This window comes from Myotis lucifugus, unplaced genomic scaffold, assembly GCF_000147115.1.
Source record: "Myotis lucifugus unplaced genomic scaffold, Myoluc2.0 scaffold_434, whole genome shotgun sequence".
Lineage (NCBI taxonomy): Eukaryota > Metazoa > Chordata > Mammalia > Chiroptera > Vespertilionidae > Myotis > Myotis lucifugus.
This window is the reverse complement of record NW_005871482.1, coordinates 694,296-718,429: the sequence shown is the minus strand read 5'-3', so window position 1 is coordinate 718,429 and position 24,134 is coordinate 694,296. Positions and strand designations below refer to the sequence as shown.

General features: G+C 35.7%; 1 protein-coding gene across 5 annotated transcripts in view; it reads left to right on the top strand.

The window, feature by feature from the left end:
• Positions 1–24,134, top strand: part of ZFR (zinc finger RNA binding protein) — a 53,833-nt gene that overhangs the window by 12,962 nt on the left and 16,737 nt on the right. For 2 of the 5 annotated variants that reach the window (XM_023744179.1, XM_023744178.1), the window contains exons 6-15: positions 1,350–1,541; positions 2,032–2,323; positions 4,475–4,668; positions 6,302–6,421; positions 7,315–7,460; positions 13,868–14,030; positions 15,252–15,457; positions 16,555–16,705; positions 18,501–18,642; positions 23,231–23,328. In XM_023744179.1, coding sequence (XP_023599947.1) covers positions 1,350–1,541; positions 2,032–2,323; positions 4,475–4,668; positions 6,302–6,421; positions 7,315–7,460; positions 13,868–14,030; positions 15,252–15,457; positions 16,555–16,705; positions 18,501–18,642; positions 23,231–23,328 — 1,704 coding nt within the window. Of the gene's footprint in view, positions 1–1,349; positions 1,542–2,031; positions 2,324–4,474; positions 4,669–6,301; positions 6,422–7,314; positions 7,461–13,867; positions 14,031–15,251; positions 15,458–16,554; positions 16,706–18,500; positions 18,643–20,777; positions 22,935–23,230; positions 23,329–24,134 lie in introns of those variants that run through there. The other 3 variants (XR_002826277.1, XR_002826276.1, XM_023744180.1) reach the window with 2 other exon arrangements.

Below are 24,134 nucleotides of genomic sequence, written 5' to 3'. Positions count from 1 at the left end.
ATTTCAAAAACAGCAATTTTCCTTACTTGTGCATACTATTATTTATAGAAAGGATTCTCTTGTTTGAAAATTAGAAAGTCATTATTTTGGGTAATCTCTAAAGTTCCATCCAGCTTGGAAATTCTATGATAAATATATAATTTTATGGTAATTTTTGTCTGTCTTAAAAACAATTCTAAAAATAAAATATGTAAGAGTAACTATTGGGCCCCACTCAAGAACAAACAAACTAACCAGCAATCCATATTTACTTCCTCTCATTTTAATAAATCTGCATTCTTAATTGTCTGCATTCAAGACAGTTTTTAATGTATAATTTTACTATAATGACCACTGTCTAGTATTCTTTATTCAACATTATACATAACCAATAAAAGACACATCCTTTTTTTGTTTGTTCTTTAACTTTTTATTTATTGATTGATTTTTGAGAGAGAGGTGGATTTGTTGTCCCACCCATCCATGCACTCATTGGGTGATTCCTGCATGTGCTCTCACTGGGATCCAACCCGAAACCTTGGTGCCTGGAGATGATGCTCTAACCAACTGAGCTACCCAGCCAGAGCAAGATACAAATTCTTTTTTTTTTTTTTTTTTTTTAAATATATTTTATTGATTTTTTACAGAGAGGAAGGGAGAGAGATAGAGAGTTAGAAACATCGATGAGAGAGAAACATCGATCAGCTGCCTCCTGCACATCTCCCACTGGGGATGTGCCCGCAACCAAGGTACATGCCCTTGACCGGAATCGAACCTGGGACCCTTCAGTCCGCAGGCCGACGCTCTATCCACTGAGCCATACCGGTTTCGGCGATACAAATTCTTTTATTTATTTATTTATTTTTAATATATTTGATTGATTTTTACAGAGAGGAAGGGAGAGGGATAGAGAGTTAGAAACATCGATGAGAGAGAAACACCGATCAGCTGCCTCCTGCACACCCCCTACTGGGGATGTGCCCACAACCAAGGTCCATGCCCTTGACCGGAATTGAACCTGGGACCTTTCAGTCCGCAGGCGGACGCTCTGTCCACTGAGCCAAACCAGTTAGGGCAAGATACAAATTCTTGAAACTGAAAGCAGTGACCTTCTATTGGTATTATGGCTCTGTGTGAAAGTCCTTTGTGAATCAAAGTGTTAGACAAATGTATTCTTGATGAATAAGGTACAGAGAACCACAGCTGTATCACGTGTGTAGGGAGTCCCACATGCTTTTCTTAAATTGCTTTTAAAATTGTTTGGTGCTCATTTTTTAAATAAGTATTAGAGATTTGAGAATTGAATAATTTAAATGACTTTGTATCTAGAAAATTAATAAAACAAAATGTATCCTTTTTGTTTGAAACAGACTTACAAAGAACATTTAGAAGGACAGAAACATAAAAAAAAAGAAGCTGCATTGAAAGCCTCACAAAATACCAGCAGCAGCAGCAACTCTGCTCGTGGGACTCAGAATCAGCTGCGCTGCGAGCTCTGCGATGTGTCTTGTACAGGAGCAGATGCATATGCTGCCCACATTCGTGGTGCTAAGCATCAGAAAGTAGGTGTTTTTCCCACACAGCCTTCTGTCTTCCTCTGTTGTTGTTTTTTACCTTTTCAGTAGGGAGCTGGGGGGAGCGGTGTAAGCAAAAGTGGCTCCAGAACTTTGTGGGATAAGCCTTGTTTATGTGCTAACATATATATAAAAGAAGACTAGAAACCTGTCTTTAGATTGAACTAGATCATTTATTCTATCAATTGGAAAATTGTATGTTTATTTTCCTCCTTTTGTCATGCTTAAGCGTAGGTTGGTATGCATGTGGCCAAGTCATTTCATCTCTCTCTGCCTTAGTTTTCTCACTGATAATAGGTGGAATATGTTTCCTTATCTGCTTCATAGAGGTTATTTGGAAAATAATGAGTTTGTGTATGAAAATATATAGCAAAAAATATCATTTGTATTTTAATTTTATAATTTCTTTTAGACGAACTTGAAAATCTATATTCTGAGTTTCCAACAAATAAATGTGCTTTTATTTATTTTTTTGTAGGTGGTTAAATTACACACAAAACTTGGTAAACCCATTCCTTCAACAGAACCAAATGTTGTTAGCCAAGCTACTTCTTCAACAGCTGTGTCTGTTACAAAACCGACTGCCTCTCCTTCAAGCATTGCAGCAAGCAATTGTACTGTGAATACTTCATCAATTGCAACTTCTTCAGTGAAAGGTCTTACAGCTACAGGAAACTCGTCTCTTAATAGCACATCCAACACTAAAGTGTCAGCAGTGCCTACAAGTATGGCTGCCAAGAAGACATCTACACCCAAAATAAACTTTGTTGGCAAGTACTGAAGATTCTTTATGTTCTTCCCAACTCCATCAAAGTAACATTTCTCTTCCGGTCCAGGACTAACCCTTCTGCTTATGGTCTTGTACCCACCTCCTCCCTTTTTCTCTGGGACCTTGTTTAATCACATATCTCTATTTTTTTCTTGAATTTTTAGTCAGTCCTCTGATGGTTTCTTCTCTCTTCCCTTCAGCCATGCAGGTATACCTTTATCTTTCATGGTCTTAAATTTTAAAAAAGATCTTTTCCCATTCCGGTTATCCTTTCAAGCTGCTAAACTAATTCTATCTTCTATACTTCTTATCCAGTCTCCAGTCAGTTAGTGTTTCCACTCTACCCTTTTCTGAAACTGCTTTCAAGAATCACCAAAAACCTAATTGCAAAATTCAGTGGCCAGTTTTCAGTTTCATCCTGTAGACCTCTCTAACTTTTGACTTAGTTGACTGCTATACCGTAAACCTTAAGATATGTCTCTGTCTCTCTAGTTATTGTCTGTCTACCCACCCCTTTCTCAGGTATCTTTATTGTTTCTCCTGCCTTCATGTTCACTGGATGGTGGTGTTCCTAAGATTCTGATTATGTTCTCATCTTACTCTTCTCATCCAGTATTCATGAGTGGTCTCATCCATTCCAATGTGTACAGTAACTTTAAAATCTTTTGGGCAAACTCAAAACCCCCATCTGAGTCTAGAGCCATATTTTAGGTATCCCTGGTCATGATCTGAACAGCTTTATCGATGCCTACCAGTGTCTCCTTACCCATTGTCTTATTACAAGAGTACACGAAATGATCTCATAAAATTGCTGGGAAAACTTCACTGACATTTTTTCCTATTTATTGCCTCCTCTAATTGTTTACCTGTCCTTTTGTTTCTATCACTACAATATTTCTACCCCCCAAGAAAATGTCATCTTCATAGCCACTGCCTTGTTTTTAGGCCTTCAAAGTCTGTTCCTCAGCCGGCCAGTGTGGCTCAGCGGTTGAGTGTCGACCCAGGAACCAAGAGGTCACGGGTTAGATTCCTGGTCAGAGCACTTGTCCAAGTTGCAGGCTTGTTCCCCAGTGGGGGGGGTGGGGGGGCATGTAGGAGGCAGCCCATTGATGATGTTTCTCTCTCATTGATGTTTCTGTCTCTCGCCCTCTTCCTTCTCTCTCTAAAAATCAATAAAAACATATAACAGATCCCTCTCCTTTAAAAAAAAAAGTCTGCTCCTCAGAGCTTTGTCTCTTATTGCATCCAGTCTCTCCAACACTTGTCGAAGTCATTTTGTGAAAATACATATCAAATTATATTAGACTCCTGATTAGAAGCTTTCAGTGTCATTCCTCTTGGTATGGGAAAAAAACCTCTATGTTCCTTAATTATGTCATCAAGGCCTTTCCCATTCGGGCCCCTGCCTCATCATCGGCCATCATCTCTACATAGGTAGTAATTCATAGTGAATACTGAAGCTTCCTTAAATTTACTGCAGTCTTTTTAACTTGATGTTGTTGTGCTTTTTTGTACATCCTATTCTTTTTGTTTAGACATTATTCTCTTCTTTCTGCCTGGCCAGTTCATACTCGTTACTCTTCTTTCAAAGCCCAGCTCAAGTGTCACACACTTGGTGAAGCCTTTTCTAACTGGATCAGGTTAAAGGGTAGTGGTTTCTTTGCTTTGCATTCTACAGTACTCTATTCATACTTAGTACAGCCCTTATCACATTGTATTATAATTAGTTGTTTCTTCCCTTAATTGTTGGCACCTCAGAAGCAGCTACATTGTTTTATTCTTATTATATTACCAGAATGTAGGACAGTGCCCAGTTCCATTGGCAAAGAACTAGGGATACCAGTATGAATAAGGCTTTTCAGGCACTTGCTGTTTACTTTTAGGTACTTGATGTTACGAGAACCATAGTGGGGACAGAGAGGAGTGTTGAGTGTGGGTGGTGAAGAAGGGGAAAATCCAGATGTGTGTTTCAATAGGGTAAAGAAGCCAAGTGGTTTATGTGGTTCTTCAAATTTCTGATCCATTGTGTGACAAGCAGGAGTTTAACTTTTGGTAGAAAAGATAATTTTGTCTGAAGTTTTTGTTGTATCAGGTTACACATTTACACAAAAACGAAAGTTAAAATTACTGTAATTCTCTTATGCGTTTCTAGGTGGTAATAAGCTGCAATCAACAGGAAATAAAACAGAAGACTTAAAAGGAACAGAATCTGTTAAAGGCACTCCTGTTCCTTCTGTACAGATCCCAGAAGTGAAGCCAGACACAGTGTCAGAACCAGTCACGCCTGCCTCTCTGGCTGCTCTGCAGAGTGATGTGCAGCCAGTGGGCCATGACTACGTGGAGGAGGTACTGATTCAAGAACACTATTGCTGTGAGATGAGGAAAGGGGAAGAGGGTGTCGCTTTGTTGTAGGCGTGTTTTTCATGTAAAATTAAATTATAGTCCATTAGGTTTAAGTTACTTGTGAAGGAATATCAAAGGGGTCTTTTTAAGGGTTTTAAAAAGCATGTCCTTTAAGCTTGTCTAAGTAACATTACAATATTTTTGTTATTTCTTTCCCTGCTAAAACAGTAAAGTAACTCTCTATTTATTTGGTAGACATTCTTATATCTTTCAACTGCCCTGAACATAAAAATTTTAAAAATTGCGAGCACCAAAAATTTTGACAAAGCCAATACTTTTTTTTCTAACAATCACTTAGTTTCATGTGTAAAATTAAGGTTGTTCATTTCTTTTTTATTTATTTATTTATTTTAATATGTTTTTATTCATTCAGAGAGAGGAAGGGAGAGAGAGAGAGAAACATCAAAGATGAGAGAGAATCATTGATCAGTTGCTTCCTGCACATCCCCTACTGGGGTTAGAGCCCAAAACCTGTGCATGTGCCCTGACAAGGAAATGATCCAGTGATCTCTTGGTGCATGGGTCGATGTTCAGTCCACTGAGCCACACTGGCTGGGCAGGGTTGTTAATTTAAAAGATCCTGTTTATTTGGTTTTTCAAGCTGATTAGAAAATTATTCCTGTTCTATCGAAAAGTAAGCTCAGTAAGTAGAGGAGTGAGGGAACATCAGAGAGTCTTGATATAAATATTTGCCGTTAGTAGAAAGACTAACATGGAGTGATGTAGCACTAGTCTTTACTCTTTATTGTAGAACATATATAAGTTCTCTGAAATTCAGTGTCTACATCTATAAAATTTGGCTATTCCCTAACAAAGTTGTGAAGATTGAATGAAATAAAGTGCCTAGCATATTGTAGATTTTTGGTAAATATTTGTTCCTTTATCCTTTTTCTCTCAAGTTATGTTGAGTTCTTTGTTTACAAGGTAGAAAAATAGGTTATGCAGTTTATCAGTAGTTCACATACAATTTATTTTAAAAGAGTAAGATTTGAAAAAATGTATGCCTCCAGAATGCCATAATTTCCAATGATAATAAAGTAATTCCAAACTTCAGATAGATGCATTCAAAGCCGGTCTTTAAAGCTTGCCCTGACAATTTGAACATAGTATTCATCATAAACTTCTTAATAAGATTTAGTCTACTTGTCTTCCTAACTGGTTGTACGGTTAGAAAAAATTGTCATTGATTTTCCACGAAGTTACATTGAGCTTTATCTTTAATCATCTTTATCTTCATTTTCAATAACAGTACCTGGTATTCAGTAACTATTTATTAGAGAATTTAAGGTATCTAATTGTTTTTAAATGTTTACATACAGATAAAAGTATTAAAATTGCAGTTAATTACAAAAGCAAATACATGCTAACATCTTGTATGCTAACACTACAGTTAGAAAATTCTAACAGTTTGTTTTTATAGATCATCCTTTTAAAAAATTTTAGACATTGCCTATGTTTTTTCCTCTTAATTCTTCACAATTTTTTTTTATCAGAGAATCTGGGAGGCCATATGAATGAAATCTTCAACTGTAACATTTCCATTATAACTCTTGGATTTTTTCCCCCCTGCATCAAGGTACGAAACGATGAGGGAAAAGTAATTCGATTCCATTGTAAATTATGCGAGTGCAGCTTTAATGATCCCAATGCTAAGGAAATGCACTTAAAAGGGCGAAGACACAGACTTCAATATAAAGTGAGTAAAAATTTCAACTTTTTCTCTTTTTTTTTTAAAACAGCTTGGAACATTCTAAATGTAAAATAAAGATTCTAAACATAACTCACTGAGTCCATGAATTCCCACTCCAAGATTAGCACATTATGTCTCACTTAGATTCAGATGTTTGATTTTTACTGATCAGTTTGTTAAACTTAGGAAAGAAGATTATAACCATATTTCATCATTCTCAGTGACTGTAGCTAAATTATAACATTGCTTGGATCAAGTAATCATGTAAAGATAATTTTTTCACATAATAAAGTGTTTTGAAAGAAGTGTCAGGTCTCCATTTACCTACTTTATCTTGGTAGAATTCCCACTAAAATGAATTTTGAGATGAGGAATTCTTCATTGAAAACACTTCAAGCATTAAGTTAAATATAAATATTATATGTAAAGTTTTTACTTAGGCTGGACTAATCTAATGCATTAGATTCATGTTTTCTCCTTTAAACACAGTGGTGGTGAAAATTAAATTGTTAAAGGGCAATACTTTTTTATGAAAAGAAACTTTTTAATTCCACACTTAGGCATTTAGAATCATCTATTTACAAAAAAATAAAGGAAAGTTAAATATTCATTCGTCCCCTAAGGATCTCTTCTATTGGTCAGCACTAAGGCATGTACTTTTTACATACTAAGTATATAATTTTAAACTTGGAATAATTAAGAATTTTAGGGGTGGGAAGAAAACGAATATTAATGTATTCTGAATCTTTCCTCTGATTCAACTTATATGCTGAATTTACTCTTATATAATAGGAAATTTGTAACTAAAAAATCTCTATGATGAAAGAATATGTGGGATTGTATGTGTAGATTGTTGGAAGGGGGTGCTAGTTTTTGAAATGTCTTGTCTATATTAACAGAAAAAAGTCAATCCAGATTTGCAAGTAGAAGTAAAGCCCAGTATTCGAGCAAGAAAGATTCAAGAAGAGAAAATGAGGAAGCAAATGCAGAAAGAGGAGTATTGGCGGAGACGAGAAGAAGAAGAGCGCTGGAGAATGGAAATGAGGTAATTTCTTTAGCTTTTAGTAGCATAAGTGATTCAGCCTTCTTAAAAAAAAATGGCTATTCTAAGTATGTGACTCCCATTCAAAGCAGTCCAGATTTATTTCATGTACTTTTAATTTTCACTTTTCAGGAAGATCCTAGGGCAGGGGTCCTCAAACTACGGCCCGCGGGCCACATGCAAACACAAATATTGTATTTGTTCCCGGTTTGTTTTTTTACTTCAAAATAAGATATGTGCAGTGTGCATAGGAATTTGTTCATAGTTTTTTTTTAAACTATAGTCCGGCCCTCCAACGGTCTGAGGGACAGTGAACTGGACCCCTGTGTAAAAAGTTTGAGGACCCCTGTCCTAGGGGCAGAAAAGAAATGCATTAGAGTAAGTTATTGGCTATTCTAATATTTGACTATTGCCTTGGTATTAGGAATTATGTGGTTAAGTGTATCTTACATGTATTAAATATGTGAAGAAATAGTTTAATGTTATAAATAAATGCCTCAGTTTAAAACAAGCAAAACATTTGGCTACATGCTAAAAATATTGAATATAAGATTTGGTAGAGCCTAGACATCTTAGTGTTTTTTGTTTTTTCCACAGGTAACTTATACATTTATATTATACCGAAAAAGTTATGTGCAACAAATAAACATTCTTACATATTTACATTTGTTTTTGTTTTTTTACCAGTTCACAAAACCGTGTCCTAAATTTATGATAAAGAATATTCCTATCTAATATTAAAGGGAAAATCTGCCCAGTGAACTCCATTTTATTTTATTTATTTTAATATATTGATTTTTTACAAAGAGGAAGAGAGAGGGATAGAAAGTTAGAAACATCGATGAGAGAGAAACATTGATCAGCTGCCTCCTGCACATTCCCTACTGGGGATGTGCCTGCAACCAAGGTACAGGCCCCTGACCGGAATCGAACTTGGGACCTTTTAGTCCCCCCGCAGGCCGATGCTCTATCCACTGAGCCAAACTGGTTAGAGCCAGTGAACTCCATTTTAAATGAATGTTTACTCTGGAGTTTAAAGCATTAGTAATAAATATTTTTGATGGGACATACTATACAGATCATATACCTCATACTTCAGCCATGCTTAATGGTTTTATAAGAAAGCATTTCATCTTTTCTAATTTGTTAAAAATATGTTTAACCAAGTGGCCTGGGCTCCCACCTCATCACACCCCTTTTGTTTTATTGAAGGGTAGTTCTCACAAATGAGGAATCATAAGTGCTGCCTAACATGTCTGAGTAGCAAGAGATTATTCCAGCGTTTGCATGTTAGGTGCTCCTTCCCAAATAAGTTACCAAAAAAGGAAGTGGGTTTCTTGTTGGCATGTGTTTGATACTGATTTTCAAGATCTGCCAGCATTCCCTGCTGTCAGGTAGAGGTCCTGATCTAAATGATGAACTGATTGCTGGAGCAAACCTTGCACTTTGGCTGATAGTCTTAAAAGGCAATAAAAGCAAATTAAGGGTAACAAATAGTTTTAATTTCACTATAGTCTCGGTCCTCTATTTAGCTAGTTGGTCCAAAGATCTCTTGTACCAAAAGATCTTTGTGGCTTCGAATGCAAATAGTCACTGGATTTAAGATGTAAGTATACCCTCACTGACAGCAACTAGCTGTAATGAAACATCAAATGAGGTTTGGAGAACCTAGATTCCCTAAAATTTATCATCTAACGACAACTTCTCATTTCTTCAAATGATGTGACTGTCAAGTTAATAGGAGGCTTCAATTTACAAATCGTTTAAAAAATCAAGAAGTGTGGAATTACTGCCAAAAACAGAAATTCAGTTTTTCCCCTAATCTGTTCTTCAATGTTGGTGGCTAGTAATTTTAAAATACAGTAGGTCCTCGGGTTACGTCTGAGATCCGTTCCTACGGTGTGACATAACGCGATTTTCGCCATAAGTCAGACTCACCTCCATAAGCATCTACGTCACTCACATGGAGCACAGACACAGCACTAATGAAGTGAAACAGTAAAAAAAATTTAAAAGAAAGATAACAATTCCTGACCTTTACTTGTGGTAAATAAATAAGAAACATAAAGCACATATGTACATACATCGAAATGGCGGAACTTTTTTTTTTTTTAAATAAATAAATGGGAGATGGCGACGAAACGACGTATGTCGAGTCCGATGTAACCCAAGGACTATCTGTAGTCATAACTGTACTGGACTTTTAAAACATGGTATCTTTTTTCCCCCTCCTCTGGGGTGACTTAGAGGATGTAGAGGGAGCCCACACTCTTCCAGGGCACAGGTACCACATAGCACCCAGCAGGGCCTGTGGCTTACTGAGACGTCAGCATTACAAGCTGGTTCTGGGTCATAGGAATGTGGCCATTTTATAATACAACAGTGTGTTTTTTAAGAAGGCAGTTTATTCTAGAAAGTTTAGAGCAGTGGTTCTCAACCTTCCTAATGCCGCGACCCTTTAATACAGTTCCTCATGTTGTGGTGACCCCCAACCATAAAATTATTTTCGTTGCTACTTCATAACTGTAATTTTGCTACTGTTATGAATCGTCATGTAAATATCTGATATGCAGGATGTATTTTCATTGTTACAAATTGAACATAATTAAAGCATAGTGATTAATCACAAAAACAATATGTAATTGTATATGTGTTTTCCGATGGTCTTAGGTGACCCCTGTGAAAGGGTCGTTCGACCCCCAAAGGGGTCACGACCCACAGGTTGAGAACTGCTGGTTTAGAGGCTACAGGGAAGGAGAAATGAGAAACATTTCATTCAGAGAGATCTTCATTTTTATTGGTTTTAAGTGATATATCTTTAAATGGTACAATTCACATATATTTACAGTTATGCAGTCATCACCACAGTCAACTTTAGAACATTGTCATCACCTCCCCAAAAAACCACGAAACCTTTAGCAACCCCTCCCTCTACCTGTAGGCAACAATTACTACACTTCTGTCTCTGGAGATTTGCCTGTTCTGGAGATTTCATATAAATGGGATCATACAATAGTTGGTATTTTTTTTGTCTGGCTACTTTCATTTAGCATAAATGATTTCAAGATTCATGCATATTATTGTGTATGTCAGTACTTCATTTCTTTTTATGGTTGTATCACATTTTGTTCATCAATCGATGGACAGTTGTGTTTCTACTTTTGTACTATAATGAATACTGCTGCTATGAATGAGTATTTGTGGGCCAGTTTTAAAATGTAATTTCAAGAAATATGAACAAAAGCATAATGTATGCATATTTTATAACACACTTTTCCATTTACATATCAACCTTTTAAAATACATTTTTATTGATTTCAGAGAGGAAGGGAGAGGGGGAGATAGAAACATCAGTGATGAGAAAGAATCATGGATCAGCTGCCTCCTGCATGCGCCCTACTGGGAATCGAGCCCCCAACCCGGGCATGTGCTCTGACCGGGAATTGAACCGTGATGGTTCACAGGCCAATGCTACATATCAACTTTTTTAAAAAAATTAAACCAGGATTTTTTTTTTCCAAGGCAGCATAGTATTTTTTTGTACAGAGGTAAAATATTCTGTGTAACCAGTTATATATTGTTAGATATTTAGGTTGTTTCCAGTATTTCCCTATTAAAATTACATTGATCATCCTTGAGGCTATAAATCATGATTAGTTGCTAATAATAAAATCCCAGAAATGGAAATGTTTGATTTAAAGATACCCATACTTCGGCCTGTACTAGATAGTATAACATTGTGGTCCTTAAATTTTTTGTCTCGGGACTCTTTGTGCTCAATATATGTGAAGACTTCAGTGAGTTTTTGCTTAAGTGGGTTATATCAAGATTTACTGCGTTAGAAATTAAAACTGAAAAGTTTAAATATTTATGAATTTAATTTTTAAATGACTTAAACTATAGTTAAAATGTAGTTAAAATAACATTCAACAATTATAGTATTAGATTAAATATATTTAATAAGTATATGATGAAAATTAACTATAAAATAACTATATTCTTCCCCAGAATCATGAGAATGACATTGTTTTACATTTTTGCAAATCTTTTTAATGTCTGACTTAAAAAAAGGCAGCATAATTCTCATATCTGCATCTATGTTCAATATGTCATGATTACCACATTTTGCCTCTGGATAACTCCATTGTACACAAATAAGAGAATGAAAATGGAAAAGGCAAAATAATGTATTAACCTTATTATGAAAGTAATGTTGAAGTCATTGATTCCTTGAAAGGGGTCTCGGGCCATCTGGGGTTCTTGGATCACACTTTGAGATCTGCTGCTAGAACTTATTAAAATAAAATCTCTGCCAATGAGCGAGCCCTGGCTGGGGTGGCTCGGTTGGTTGGATGTCGTCTTGTGCACCAGGAGGTTGCCAGTTTGATTCCCAGTCAGAGCACATGCCCAGGTTGCAGGGTCGATCTCCAGTAGGGAGGCGTGCAGGAGGCAGCTGATGGATGTTGCGCTCTCACGTCGATGTTTCTCTCTCTCTAAAAATCAATAAACGATTCTTTAAAAAAATATCTCTGCAAAAAAAAAAAAATCTCTGCCAATGAGAGTGTGAAATGTGAAAGCCATTTGTGTTTCAATTTGAATTGTTTGTATGCCTGGCAAATTGAGTTTTTATTTCATGCTTGACCACTTAATTTCTTCTGTGGTAAATTGCCTGTTTAGTTTTTTACTTACCTGTTATTGATTCATATAGACACTTACGTTATAGATATTAAGTCATTATTAACATGTTACTTTTAAGTAGTTCTTATTTATGTATTGATTTTTTAAAATATATTTAAATCTACCAGTAAGTCACATTCTTTTATTTTTATTTTTTATTGATTTCAGAGAGGAAGGGAGAGGGGGAGAGAGAAAAAACAATGATGAGAGAGAATCATTGATTGGCTGCCTCTTGCACACCCCCTACTGGGGATTGAGCCCGAAACCCAGGCATGTGTCCTTGACTGGAATTGAACCAGGGACTCTTCAGTCCGCAGACTGACGCTCTATTCACTGAGCCAAACCGGCTAGGACTAAGTCACATTCTTTATGAAGTTTCTGCCTTTGTCATGCTTTGGAAATTCTTTATTCCTGTATTATGCAATTATTTTATCTGCACTGATACATATTTACTTAAGCACCTACCATGTGCCTGAAGTATTTGGCATTGAGTGTGAATTGGTAAACAATGGATAAAGTTCCCTGCCCTTATTTAACTTAAACATCTTTTGTAATAACTGTTCAAAACTGATTAGTTGCTAATTATAAAAGTATTTGGCATTGAGAGCCTTCAAACTGTTTATTTTTTCTCTCTCAAAGCCTAAATAACATTGAAAGTGTGGTCCTAAGTTGGATGACTTAAAAAGCACTGTATTCTCAATCTGACAAAATTGGTAATTTCTACAGTGCTACTTGAGAAGCATACTACTTATGTTCTGTATTAAAAAAAAATTTAGTAAAAGCTTATTGTTATAAAAATTAGATTTCCCTTGGGAGTTACTGATTTCCTAGTTTGAAGCTGAAAATGAGGATAGAAGTGAAAGAGAATCAGATAATGAAAAGAAGTTAGAAAGTGTTGACCATTAAAGCAGAGACTATCTACTAGCTGTCCACAGTCCAAGTTCAGCCCATGGGTGTTTTATTTGGTATACATAGTATTTTTAAATCTGAACTAACACTTAAAGACCAACATCAAAGAAATTTTAAAAACATTAAAATCCTGGTGGCCTTGGAATTATATATATTACCTTATGGCAATAATTAATAAGAGCTAAGTCACAACTGTTGTCTCTAGCCAGAACATGCACTTTCTACTTTTACCATAGTCTCCATTACTTGTAATATTCCCCAAAATGAGACAGAACGTGAGTTGCCATTTATCATTGTCGTATACTATTGTTGTTCCTCATAGTAGAGAAATGTCTTTGTTTCTACCTGTATCATAGAGGAAAAAATTAAAGGTAGTCTTAAGAGGTTCTCTCTAAGGAAAAAAAATAAAAAATAAAAGGAGAGAGCATATTTCTTTGGATACATGAAGAAATTCCTAAGTGTTTGCTTTGGATCTTTCACTCACACACATTATTGGTCTGGACCCGTTAGGCAGGCATTTAAGTTAACAATTTCTCCCTTAAAGAGAAGAGAGCGAGGTTGGAAGGAACGGAGATTCCTGATGCTTGTTCTTTCAACTTTGACTTTAGACTGAAATTTTGTTTTGCTTTCTCTTTGTATTCTCATTTTTTCTTTTCATTTGTATTCACTTGTATTACTTCTAAATGAAAGCATATAAAGGAAATCAGAGGGGAAAAGGTGTTAGCAAGGCTGATTAGGGTTTTTAAATAGCCTTTTATGTCATTAATGTAAGTTCTTGGTTGTCATTTTCTTATAGGCTTGTAATGTCACTCTCTGTGTTTCAGACGTTATGAAGAGGATATGTACTGGAGAAGAATGGAGGAAGAACAACATCATTGGGATGATCGCCGCCGAATGCCTGATGGTGGCTATCCTCATGGTCCCCCAGGTCCGCTAGGCCTTCTCGGAGTCCGACCAGGCATGCCTCCTCAGCCACAGGGGCCGGCAGTGAGTGTCCACTTCATTTATGTGGGGTGAAAACATAGGACTTGTTCAGCATGGGAGGATAACAGTTTTGGGGAGCTAGTTCTTAGACTTAATAATCTCGTAATCACAATGTAAATTCATCTGATTTAGAATCCTCCCCCCTCCCCCCTTATTACAGGTTCTTAGCACCTGTCTTTATGTATAAGGAACTTCATAGAATTTCTGAGTCGTTTCTTTCAACGTAAGCTAAATGGGAGTAGAGCTTCTTTGCCAAATAAGAGATTGTCTTGCCTTTGTTGTTTAGATGAGATCAGCAGGAACTGATTATCTCTCCCTTACCAGTGGTTTAGAATATTTTTTCTTTCTAATCCTGACCATCTAAAACCTACTACTACTTCTGAATTGAGTGCAGGATAAGGGGCAGTACATAACTAGTTCAAGATTAGCACTACAGTTGATGAATTAGGAAAATTAGAGGAAAGATCTGAATCTCAGAGTGTGTGTTCTGTGGAATCTAGCTAAAAGAAGAGACATGGGTGGTGGGGTGAGGAACATTTCATAGAAGTGTTCAGACTACAGAAAACAAGAGGGTCTTTTTGCTTGTTTTGTTTTCTGGAGAGCACTTGGAAGAAAACAGCAAATTCCTCCTTTTTAACCTTTTTCATTTGTCTTTACACAGAATAAGCAACAGTAAAACATTTATTAAAAGCAAAAGAATTCTGAATCACTGGTTTTTAAAGTTGAGTAAAAAAGTATTGTAACTTGCCCTAGCCGGTTTGGCTCAGTGGATGGAGTGTCGGCCTGCGGACTGAAGGGTCCCAGGTTCGATTCCGGCCAAGGGCACATGCCTTGGTTGCAGGCTCGATCCCCAGTGGGGGGCGTGCAGGACGCAGCCGATCAATGATTCTCATCATTGATGTTTCTTTCTCTCTATCCCTCTCCCTTCCTCTCTAAAATCAATAAAAATATATAAAAAAAAGTATTGTAACTTGAGATGGCATGTATTATAATTTTGTTTTGAGGCCATGTATATACTTACATATTCTAGGTAGTATAACTTTCCATAGTTTGCATTTTTGTTTTTACTGAAGTAGAAAAAAGGAGAAGATAGTTTTAAATGGACATTTTGCATAATCGACTTTGTTATTGAAAAGATATGATGAAAATATGTGTATTTTAAAAATAATAATTTACTTTTGCTCAGGAAACATTTTTTAAATGAAGTAATTTTTTTTTCTGTAGCCTTTACGACGTCCTGACTCATCTGATGACCGTTATGTAATGACAAAACATGCAACCATTTACCCAACTGAAGAGGAATTACAGGCAGTTCAGAAAATTGTTTCTATCACTGAACGTGCTTTAAAACTTGTTTCAGACAGTTTGTCTGAACATGAGAAGAGCAAGAACAAGGAAGGAGATGATAAGAAAGAGGGAGGTAAAGACAGGTATGTCTTCAGAGTTATCTACTTTGTATATTTTTGCTTTTCCTTTCATGGACTTATACTTGAAATGAAAGTTATAAAGACTGAAAACTGGTGTGGATCTACATGCTTATCATGCTTGTGTTAGATGCCTGGTGTAGTCACCTCTTTTTTGCCAAAACAAGAAATACACAATTCCATACAATCTCCAGCCTTCTAAATTTACACGTTTTGTTTAAATTTATATAAAACTATTTTGAGTTTGTGTTCAAAGCTGCCTTTGTAGTTTTCTAATTGCATTCATATGCTATTAGTTTTTATTTACTTACTAGAGGCCCGGTGCATGAAATTCGTGCCCTTGGGGACGTCTCTCAGCCCAGCCTGCACCCTCTCGCAGTCCGGGAGCCCTCAGGGGATGTCTGACTGATGGGGAGAGGCCTAAGCTGGCAGTAGAACATCCTTAGTGCTGCCACGGAGGCGGGAGAGGCTCCCGCCACCGCCACTGTGCTTGCCAGCCATGAGCCCGGCTCAGGGCTTCTGGCTGAGCAGCGCTCCCCCTGTGGGAGCACACTGACCACCAGGGGGCAACTCCTGCATTGACTGTCTGCCCCCTGGTGGTCAGTGCATGTCATAGCATCCAGTTATTCTGCTGGTCTGTCGATTTGCATATTAGCCTTTTATTATATAGGATTGCGTCTGTCCTACATTGTATTTGTTTTATCAACTTTTTTCCTTAGTGCATTGACCATAAAGCCTGAATAAACCCAAGCTTTTGCAACATCTTTCAAGTTTTACATTATGATCTATTAACTTTTCATGTTCCCTTTATTTGGAAATATTTTTGTATGATATTAGAAATGACTCTTATCCTAATTTGTAAAACGTGACACAGAAGTGTTAATGTTCTTTGTTTTTCAGTTCTCCCTATGATAACTTAACTCTTCATTTATTTATATTTCTTATCTAGATGAAAGGTACTTCTACAAATATTGAATGTGTTTATACTGTAGTTGATGGAAAATTTAATAGTATAGAAAGTTATTTAATTTACTCTGTGTGGTCAAAGACTATCATGGTTCTCGTTGAGAAGAGAGACATAATATAATTTGATTTTACTGCAGAGCTTTAAAAGGAGTTTTGCGAGTGGGAGTGTTGGCAAAAGGATTACTTCTCCGAGGAGATAGAAATGTCAACCTTGTTTTGCTGTGCTCAGAGAAGCCTTCCAAGACATTATTAACCCGTATCGCAGAAAACCTGCCCAAACAGCTTGCTGTAAGTATTATGGAAATGTTCATTTTTACCCCTTGTCTGGTTCAAACGTTTTTGGCAGAACTAACTTACTGTTTCAGCTTTAAACCTAAGCCAGCCTTTAAGTTTTTGGTTTCACTTTCCACGTTGAATTTTATTCTTGGTTGTGCGAATTAGTAGGGCTATTTTCTACTTTGTCTTTTTATGTTTTATAGTGCTTGTAACTGGCATGAAGCCATCTTAGGAATTTATTTTAAAATGTAAAATTGCATGTCCTATTTGTGTTCTTTTTCTAAGATTTGAATCATCAGAGAGAAGGCAGTTGTTCAGAACAGAAAGTGATTTTTTTTTAAACAAAGGCCACGTATAGCAAGCTTAACTTTTTAAAAATCATGAACCTCTTGGCTACTTACTTGAATGCATGTTTTTAATAAAATATAATAAAGAAAATAAGCTTTCCGATTTGAATTTCCCTAGTTTATCGTAGTTATTTTAAGTTTTCTCCATATTATAACAGTAGGAATTCTTCTCCAATGTCCATTTATTAAATCATGGCAATACACAATTGACAGAATATCCCCTTTTGGCTCTACAAAAGCAATTGTTTGAATTTTTTAAGATTTATACATTAGCTTGTTAGAATCTCAGGCTGAGATTTAAAATACAGATTCCTTGAATAATTTTATGTATAAAACTTATTTTAAAACCTTGCAATTTAATTAGGCATTCTAAATCCAAGGACTGACATTTTATTGATACAGTGGGGCCTTGACTTACGAGTGTCCCGACTAACGAGTTTTTCGAGATATGAGCCGTCTCTCGGCCGATTTTTTGCTTTGAGTTGCGAGCTAAAATTCGGGTTACGAGGCAGCTTCAGATACCACACCGCTAGTTGGCGCGGCTAACGTCACAGTGAACGCCACAACATCAGCCCAGCATCACGTGTCTCACTCATTCACTTTAAGATTTGACATACGAGTAATTTGAGTTACGAGCTCCGTCACGGAATGAATTAAACTCGTAAGTCAAGGCCCCACTGTATTGTAATGAGTCAGAATAAGTAGTACCTGACCACAGCAGAGCAACTATAGCAAGGAATAATGAAGCACACGATTGAGCTTCAGCTGTTGTCTGCTTTGTATTACCCTTGTTCCAGAGATGAAATTTCTTATTGTGGATGAGTCTTTAAGTATTAGGAGCCAACAGAATTGGCAATGCCTACTTCTTACCGATACTCGGTTGAGACTGCTAGAACAATGAGGAGAGCGAAGAAGAGGTTTGAGGTCCTTGAAAGAATCATGTAAATTTGCAAGAAACATCTTGATCCTAATTGTGGTGCTTAGTAAAACCACAGAGCAGGAAATGTTATATCTTAACTAACAGTTAAATAATTAAGCGAAAAGCAGAATATTTTTTCCAAATCAATCTGTACGTATTGTACAAGTGGATAAGCAAGAGTAATAGAATTCTTCATCATCATCATAGTTAACATTTATATAGCACTTACTATGTATATACCAGGCTGGTACTGCTTTAAGTGTTTATATAGTTAATTCATTTATTCCTCTAACAATCCTATAAGAATTACTGTTCCCATATTACAGAAGCAGGTATAAGGAAATTCAAACGATTCTAGAAGAAAGGTGGAGCAATAATTTAATGTTATTTTCATTTAATGCAAGGCTCCCCAAGGGGAGTAGTATATGATCTAGTCCTTATAAAATGGTTGTGGTAGTGAGAAAATGAAAGAGCCATGATGAAACTGCTTTGTCTGATAATGTAAAAGGTCCAGCTAATTATTGTACTCTTCATTACATAGGTTATAAGTCCTGAGAAGTATGACATAAAATGTGCTGTGTCTGAAGCGGCAATCATTTTGAATTCATGTGTGGAACCCAAAATGCAAGTCACTATCACCCTAACATCTCCAATTATTCGAGAAGAGAACATGAGGGAAGGAGGTTGGAAAGCCATTAAACATTCTATTTTTCTATTAACTTTTTTTTTTCCATTTACCTACTCTTTGAGATGGCATTAAGCCCTAGAAGGCAACATGCTGGCATTACATATGAAGTTGATGGATTTGATTTAATGTAGCAGCCAGTTTTACTTAAGATCATTTTGCAGAAAGTAAATGTTCTTCTTAGTAATGTACTTTTATATAAAACACTCATGGTATTACTGATTTTCTTGATTTTTTTCTTTTCTTGCTAACCTCAGATTTCTGGAAAAAGAAGTTCAAAATTATTCTTACTGGCATAGTCGCAACACATAAAAAATTAAATGTTGCTTGTAAGGGGCCACAAATTTAACTTCTTTTAAGAAGTTCTTGTTCTTGCCTTGTCTTACAAAAAAGACAAGAGTTTCAGAAGTAAAATTGGTTAAACACTCATAAGTTATATTTTTAGAGGCATTGTTATATATGTAATCATGGATTTGGCTTGTCCTGTGGTAAAAATATTTCTAGTTCTCTGAGGTTGTTCTTTGGTTTGGAGCACTTGCATAAATGCAGAGTATCCTATTGCATGTAGACATGGGCATTTGACCCCACTATTATACTAGAGATATTGAAAAACAGATGGGGTAGGTGTAGTTAGTGAGTTCTAGTACAGTTCAGGATTTACTTTACAATTGTAGAATATGAAATCCTGCTGGTGCCAGCAATGTTGCTTTAGGGACTGTTCTGTAACATTTTCAAAGCTTCAAAAGCTTAAGCCAAAAAGCATGGTCAGTGTCTGCCATATGTTGGTTCTGTTGTTTTATGGGTCAGATAAAATTTACTTTGTTTCCTTTCATGTTGTTGTTGATTATGGAGTTAAAGTCTACACTAGTATTTCTTTGTGATATATGTATAGGAGAAAAGAATACTATATATTGAATGTTAAAATTTGTCTAAAATAGCATCAGTAGGCTCTCAATTACTGTCACTTTAAATTTGTTTTCTTACAGCAAAGCAATTTATTTAAGGCACTGGGCTTTTTACTACCCAGAAAAAGAACATTTCATTTAAAACTTCATTGGGAGACTTGTCTAATTTTGCATACTTTGTATATAGACCATATCAGGACTTGTATGTTCTATAAGCTTTGCATCTTAAAAATAAATGGATTTTGTATAAAGGATCTTTTATATGAGCATGAATTTCCACTCAAGGTCTGGCTGTGGACATTACTGGAAACAGTTCCTGAGTCAAGCTGGTCAATTCATATGCAGCCTATGACTCTGAGGGCTCGGGGGGAAAATCTTCTAATGTATTATGTTATAAATAAAGGTGCTATATTTAGGGTGAAATTATACTTGTATAGCCATTTAGCTTTATTTTAGAGCATATTTTGTTCAATTACATTTAGGCTGTTTAATTTGTGCAGTATCAAGTCATTTATGTTTCAAGAGTCTAAAGTCAAGGTATCATAGTTGTAGTAGAATGTTTAATAACCTATCCCTTTTAAAGGAAACAAAATTATATTTTTGTCTGACCCAGACTTGATTTAGAATTATTGTTCTGAATTTCATAAATATTATATTGAGAGAAATGATCAATCCAAAATTGAAAGATTTTACTTCAAGACACTGAGCTGAAAAGTTGGATGTGCAAAAGTATAGAAACATTGAGAGAGTGTTCCTTGCTGCAGATTAGTGCAGTAAACCATTTCTTTAGCTTCATTATGAAGAGTGCTTCTTTTTTGCTGCAGAATAACGGTATGTATTCTCTCTCACTGCAGCTCCCAATGCTCTGTGTCTTAAAATCATGTAAAGCCTCTAGCTTGCTTTGGGGAGTTAGTACAGGGGTTAAGGAAGGCTTTGCCGGAAGAGTGATTGTAAATCACGAGACTTGAGACTTGCGCATAGTGTGGTAGCCTCTTTAATGCGTAATGATCCCATTTAATGCCAAAAATTATTTAAAGGAAATTATTAAATTGTCCAAATAACTGTTAAACGCATGATGGATCTATTTTACAGCACAGTGTTTGACAGTTAAATATTAAGTAAAAGTTTAATTGACTTGAGGCTTGAAATGTTCAAAATGCTCTAACCCTTGCTACAGAGTGTTTTCTGCAGCAAGTCAAGTATTGTGTGTGTTTTTTTTCACCTGTAGCTTGTCAGGCCCGGTCCAAAGCCTTCTAGCAGAGGGGATTGATTCCTGTCAGGGGTTGCTGCCAAGACATCGGAAGGATTTTTGACCAAGGTTTTCAAAAGCTCAGTGTCACACCTGCCATTTGATTCAGAAGAGATTGTGGATGCAGAGCCTGGCATTTATTGTCCTCTGTGTGGCTGTTCTGTTTTGTCTTTGTGTCTTCTAGAATTGAGCAGTGTTCACACTAGTTTTTAAATGGTTGGGTGGATTATATATTTTACATAACCATGTTAATTTAAATTAATATATTCCTATTAACTTTTAATCATAAAATAGTGTGGACACAGCATGTTTTCTAACTAGTGATTAACCCCTTAAATTTTATGAAATACATTCATGTAGGGTAAGAATTTTTTAAAAAATAACCCATTTTTGTTTTGTTTTAACTGGGTATTAGGCAACAAGTATGCTTTTAGTACAGTATATCTAAGGGGTTAATCCACTTGAAGTATAAAATGGGTGCAAAAATCCACACTCTAACAGAAACTTTCTAGCTCTTAATTTGTTTTTAAATTGCAATAGGTGTCTTGGCATCTTTGAAATTGTATCAGTAATTAAAATTTTCAAAGTTTTGAATGCTTGTATCCAAAAAGAAAATTTTTCTTACATATTAGAGGAAATTATAACATTAAGAATTAACATTAGAAATTTAGAAACATTTTTAGAAAGAGATTGCACACTGTCACCTATTTGCATTCTAGCTTTAGCAAATAATGTAAGTAATTAGGGACATGGGAAGAGGGTCTTTCAGCATGTTCTGTAACCCTGCTTTGAGGAGTGGGTGGATTTGTTCTTTTTTTGGTACTTTTTTCCTTTCTTCTTTCCTTCCTTAGTTAGCCATGCTTTCCTGTGTTTCTTATCTCAGAATAGCCCATTTCTTATGTTCAATATATTTCTTGATTCAGTAGTTGGTCTTGCAGGTTTTGAGATTGTTTATTAATTTTAAAAAGTAACTACTATTTTTGTCTTGATAGTTTCTTTTGAGTACCCAGATTCCTCTTAGTGTTCATTCTTAGGATATGACACAGTGTTCTTTATCAGTAGATCTCCCTTCTAAACTGTCTTCTGAGAAATCTGTGCCATCTGATTACTTTAGGAATAAGAACTAACAATAGGCAATATAATTCTTTATCACTTAAAATACGCTTTCTTATATGTTATCTACTCAAAATACGGACAAGTATCTCTTAAGACTTCTGAATGGTCATATAAAATATGCAATCAAGTAACTTGCCCAGAGTTGCAATGGTACTCTTAAAATAAAATCATCGTTTATTTTATCACTATTGCTTTTATCACATACTTCTTTTTCTCTCATCCATTTGGTATCCTCAGTGATTTATTAGATTATATCCTAAACGCACCTTCTGGTGCTCTTTTACCAGAAGACTTAAATTCAATAGATTATTTGCCTGGTATATAATTTCCCTATAATTTAGAAAATATTTATACTGTTAAAAATCATCAAGAGTTGTGAATTTGATGGGCTTAATTGCTATTTACTTGTGAATAGTTTGATCAGCAAATTTACTGTTATATTTAAACACATTTTACAGATATGTTTAGGTGAATATAAAGCTGGCCCTCCAACTACTTTTGTGAATGTAAAGTTAACCTCTTGTCTTGGTTTAGGTTCAGATTTCCTTCTCAAGTTTTATGTAGCTCATTCATGTTTTAATATAATAATCTGATTAAAATCAATTATTATAACCTCAGGCCTTACATGCTATCATCAAAGTGCTCTGCTTAGTCCATCTCTTCTGTTTCTATACTTACTCTATTTAACCATGCTAGTTTCTCCTGCCATTTTCTCTGTTACCCATTGTTTCTCTCCAGTTATTCTTTGGAACACCTTTTGGGAACTTTGAATTTTTAAAAGGCATTTTGTATTCCTTACAACTAAAAATCTCCTTGTGGAAGAGAAAGTATTAAACTCTTAGAAGTTTAATGCCTCTTTATTTTTTTCTATGATCATTACTCGGTTGTCATTCCATATTTATCATTAATTCTTCGCTATATTAGCCCCAGAATAACCTATGACCATTTAAAATACTGAACAAACTCAGTAGTGTTTTGTACATTCTCATTTATTAAGGTGGATTTTTGTGTTCCCTCTTGTCTTGTCATCTTTGTGCTGGTGCACTGTGTCCAGTAATCCTTCCTTTTGATTTTATTTTGGTGGGTAGGGTTTATATTTGCAGAAATTATTATATTTCTAAATTAAGAGTTTAAGTCTCCGTTTGGTCGTCATGTTGGAATATGTAAATTTGTTGAAAATAATTCCCTGGGTACGTTAAAGTGCTGATAGACTCTCAAATGGCTCGTGTGACACTGATGCTACTTTAAGGAAGTGTCTTGCTCACCTGGTCAAACACCCATTCCTCACTGCATTTTGCCAATTCAATCCATTTTAGATGTAACCTCGGGTATGGTGAAAGACCCACCGGACGTCTTGGACAGGCAAAAATGCCTTGACGCTCTGGCTGCTCTACGCCACGCTAAGTGGTTCCAGGTTCGGAACATCATTTTACTTTTTTATTGTAGCCTTATGAGAGAGTAGTTCAGTACAACATGTTTAACTGTGTTTAAACATTTTGAAAGATTGCCCAAGCAACACTATTTTAAATTAAATTTCAGAAAATATGTTGACATAGAAAGCTGGGTTTGAAGATCTGCATATTGCAGTTACTATTATTTGACAATGAACTTAGGTTTTGGGGGTGTTTTGTAGTTTGGGTTATTTTATTTTTATTTTTAGTAGCTATATTTAAAGTTGACTTGTTTAGGAACATCACATGTTTGTGTATATATATTATATTCCATAAGGCTGCAGATTAACTTTGCTTTACATAATGGAATATGTGTTTAAAGCTTTCTGTATAGTTTTAAGATCCCTTCTCCCCCCTCTTTCTCTAAGTTAATACGTGTAGGGAGTGAAAGGTGAGGAAGTAGCTGTTTGGTTTAGTGACTTTGCAGTCATGCAAAGGCACAGAAGGGAAACCAAACAGATTTCTTTAACCTTTCAGTCCCTAGACAAACTTTTTAGCTCTTTACTTTTTCTTTTATTTCTAATGTAGGCAGATTTTTTTTAAGTTTATTGATTTAAGTGATTACAGGTCAAGGTTCACAGGGTATCAAGAAATATTATTCTTGTATAATCTGTTTACTTTGACCTAAAATACCAGCTTTTAAATACTAACCCTGGCATAAAATACTGCTGTAAATGGCAGCTCATTGAATCCAATTTCAAGTGTGATTATTTTTGTTTCATTTTTATCTGAGCTTCCATTGAACAGCGGTATTTTAACTTTTTTTCAT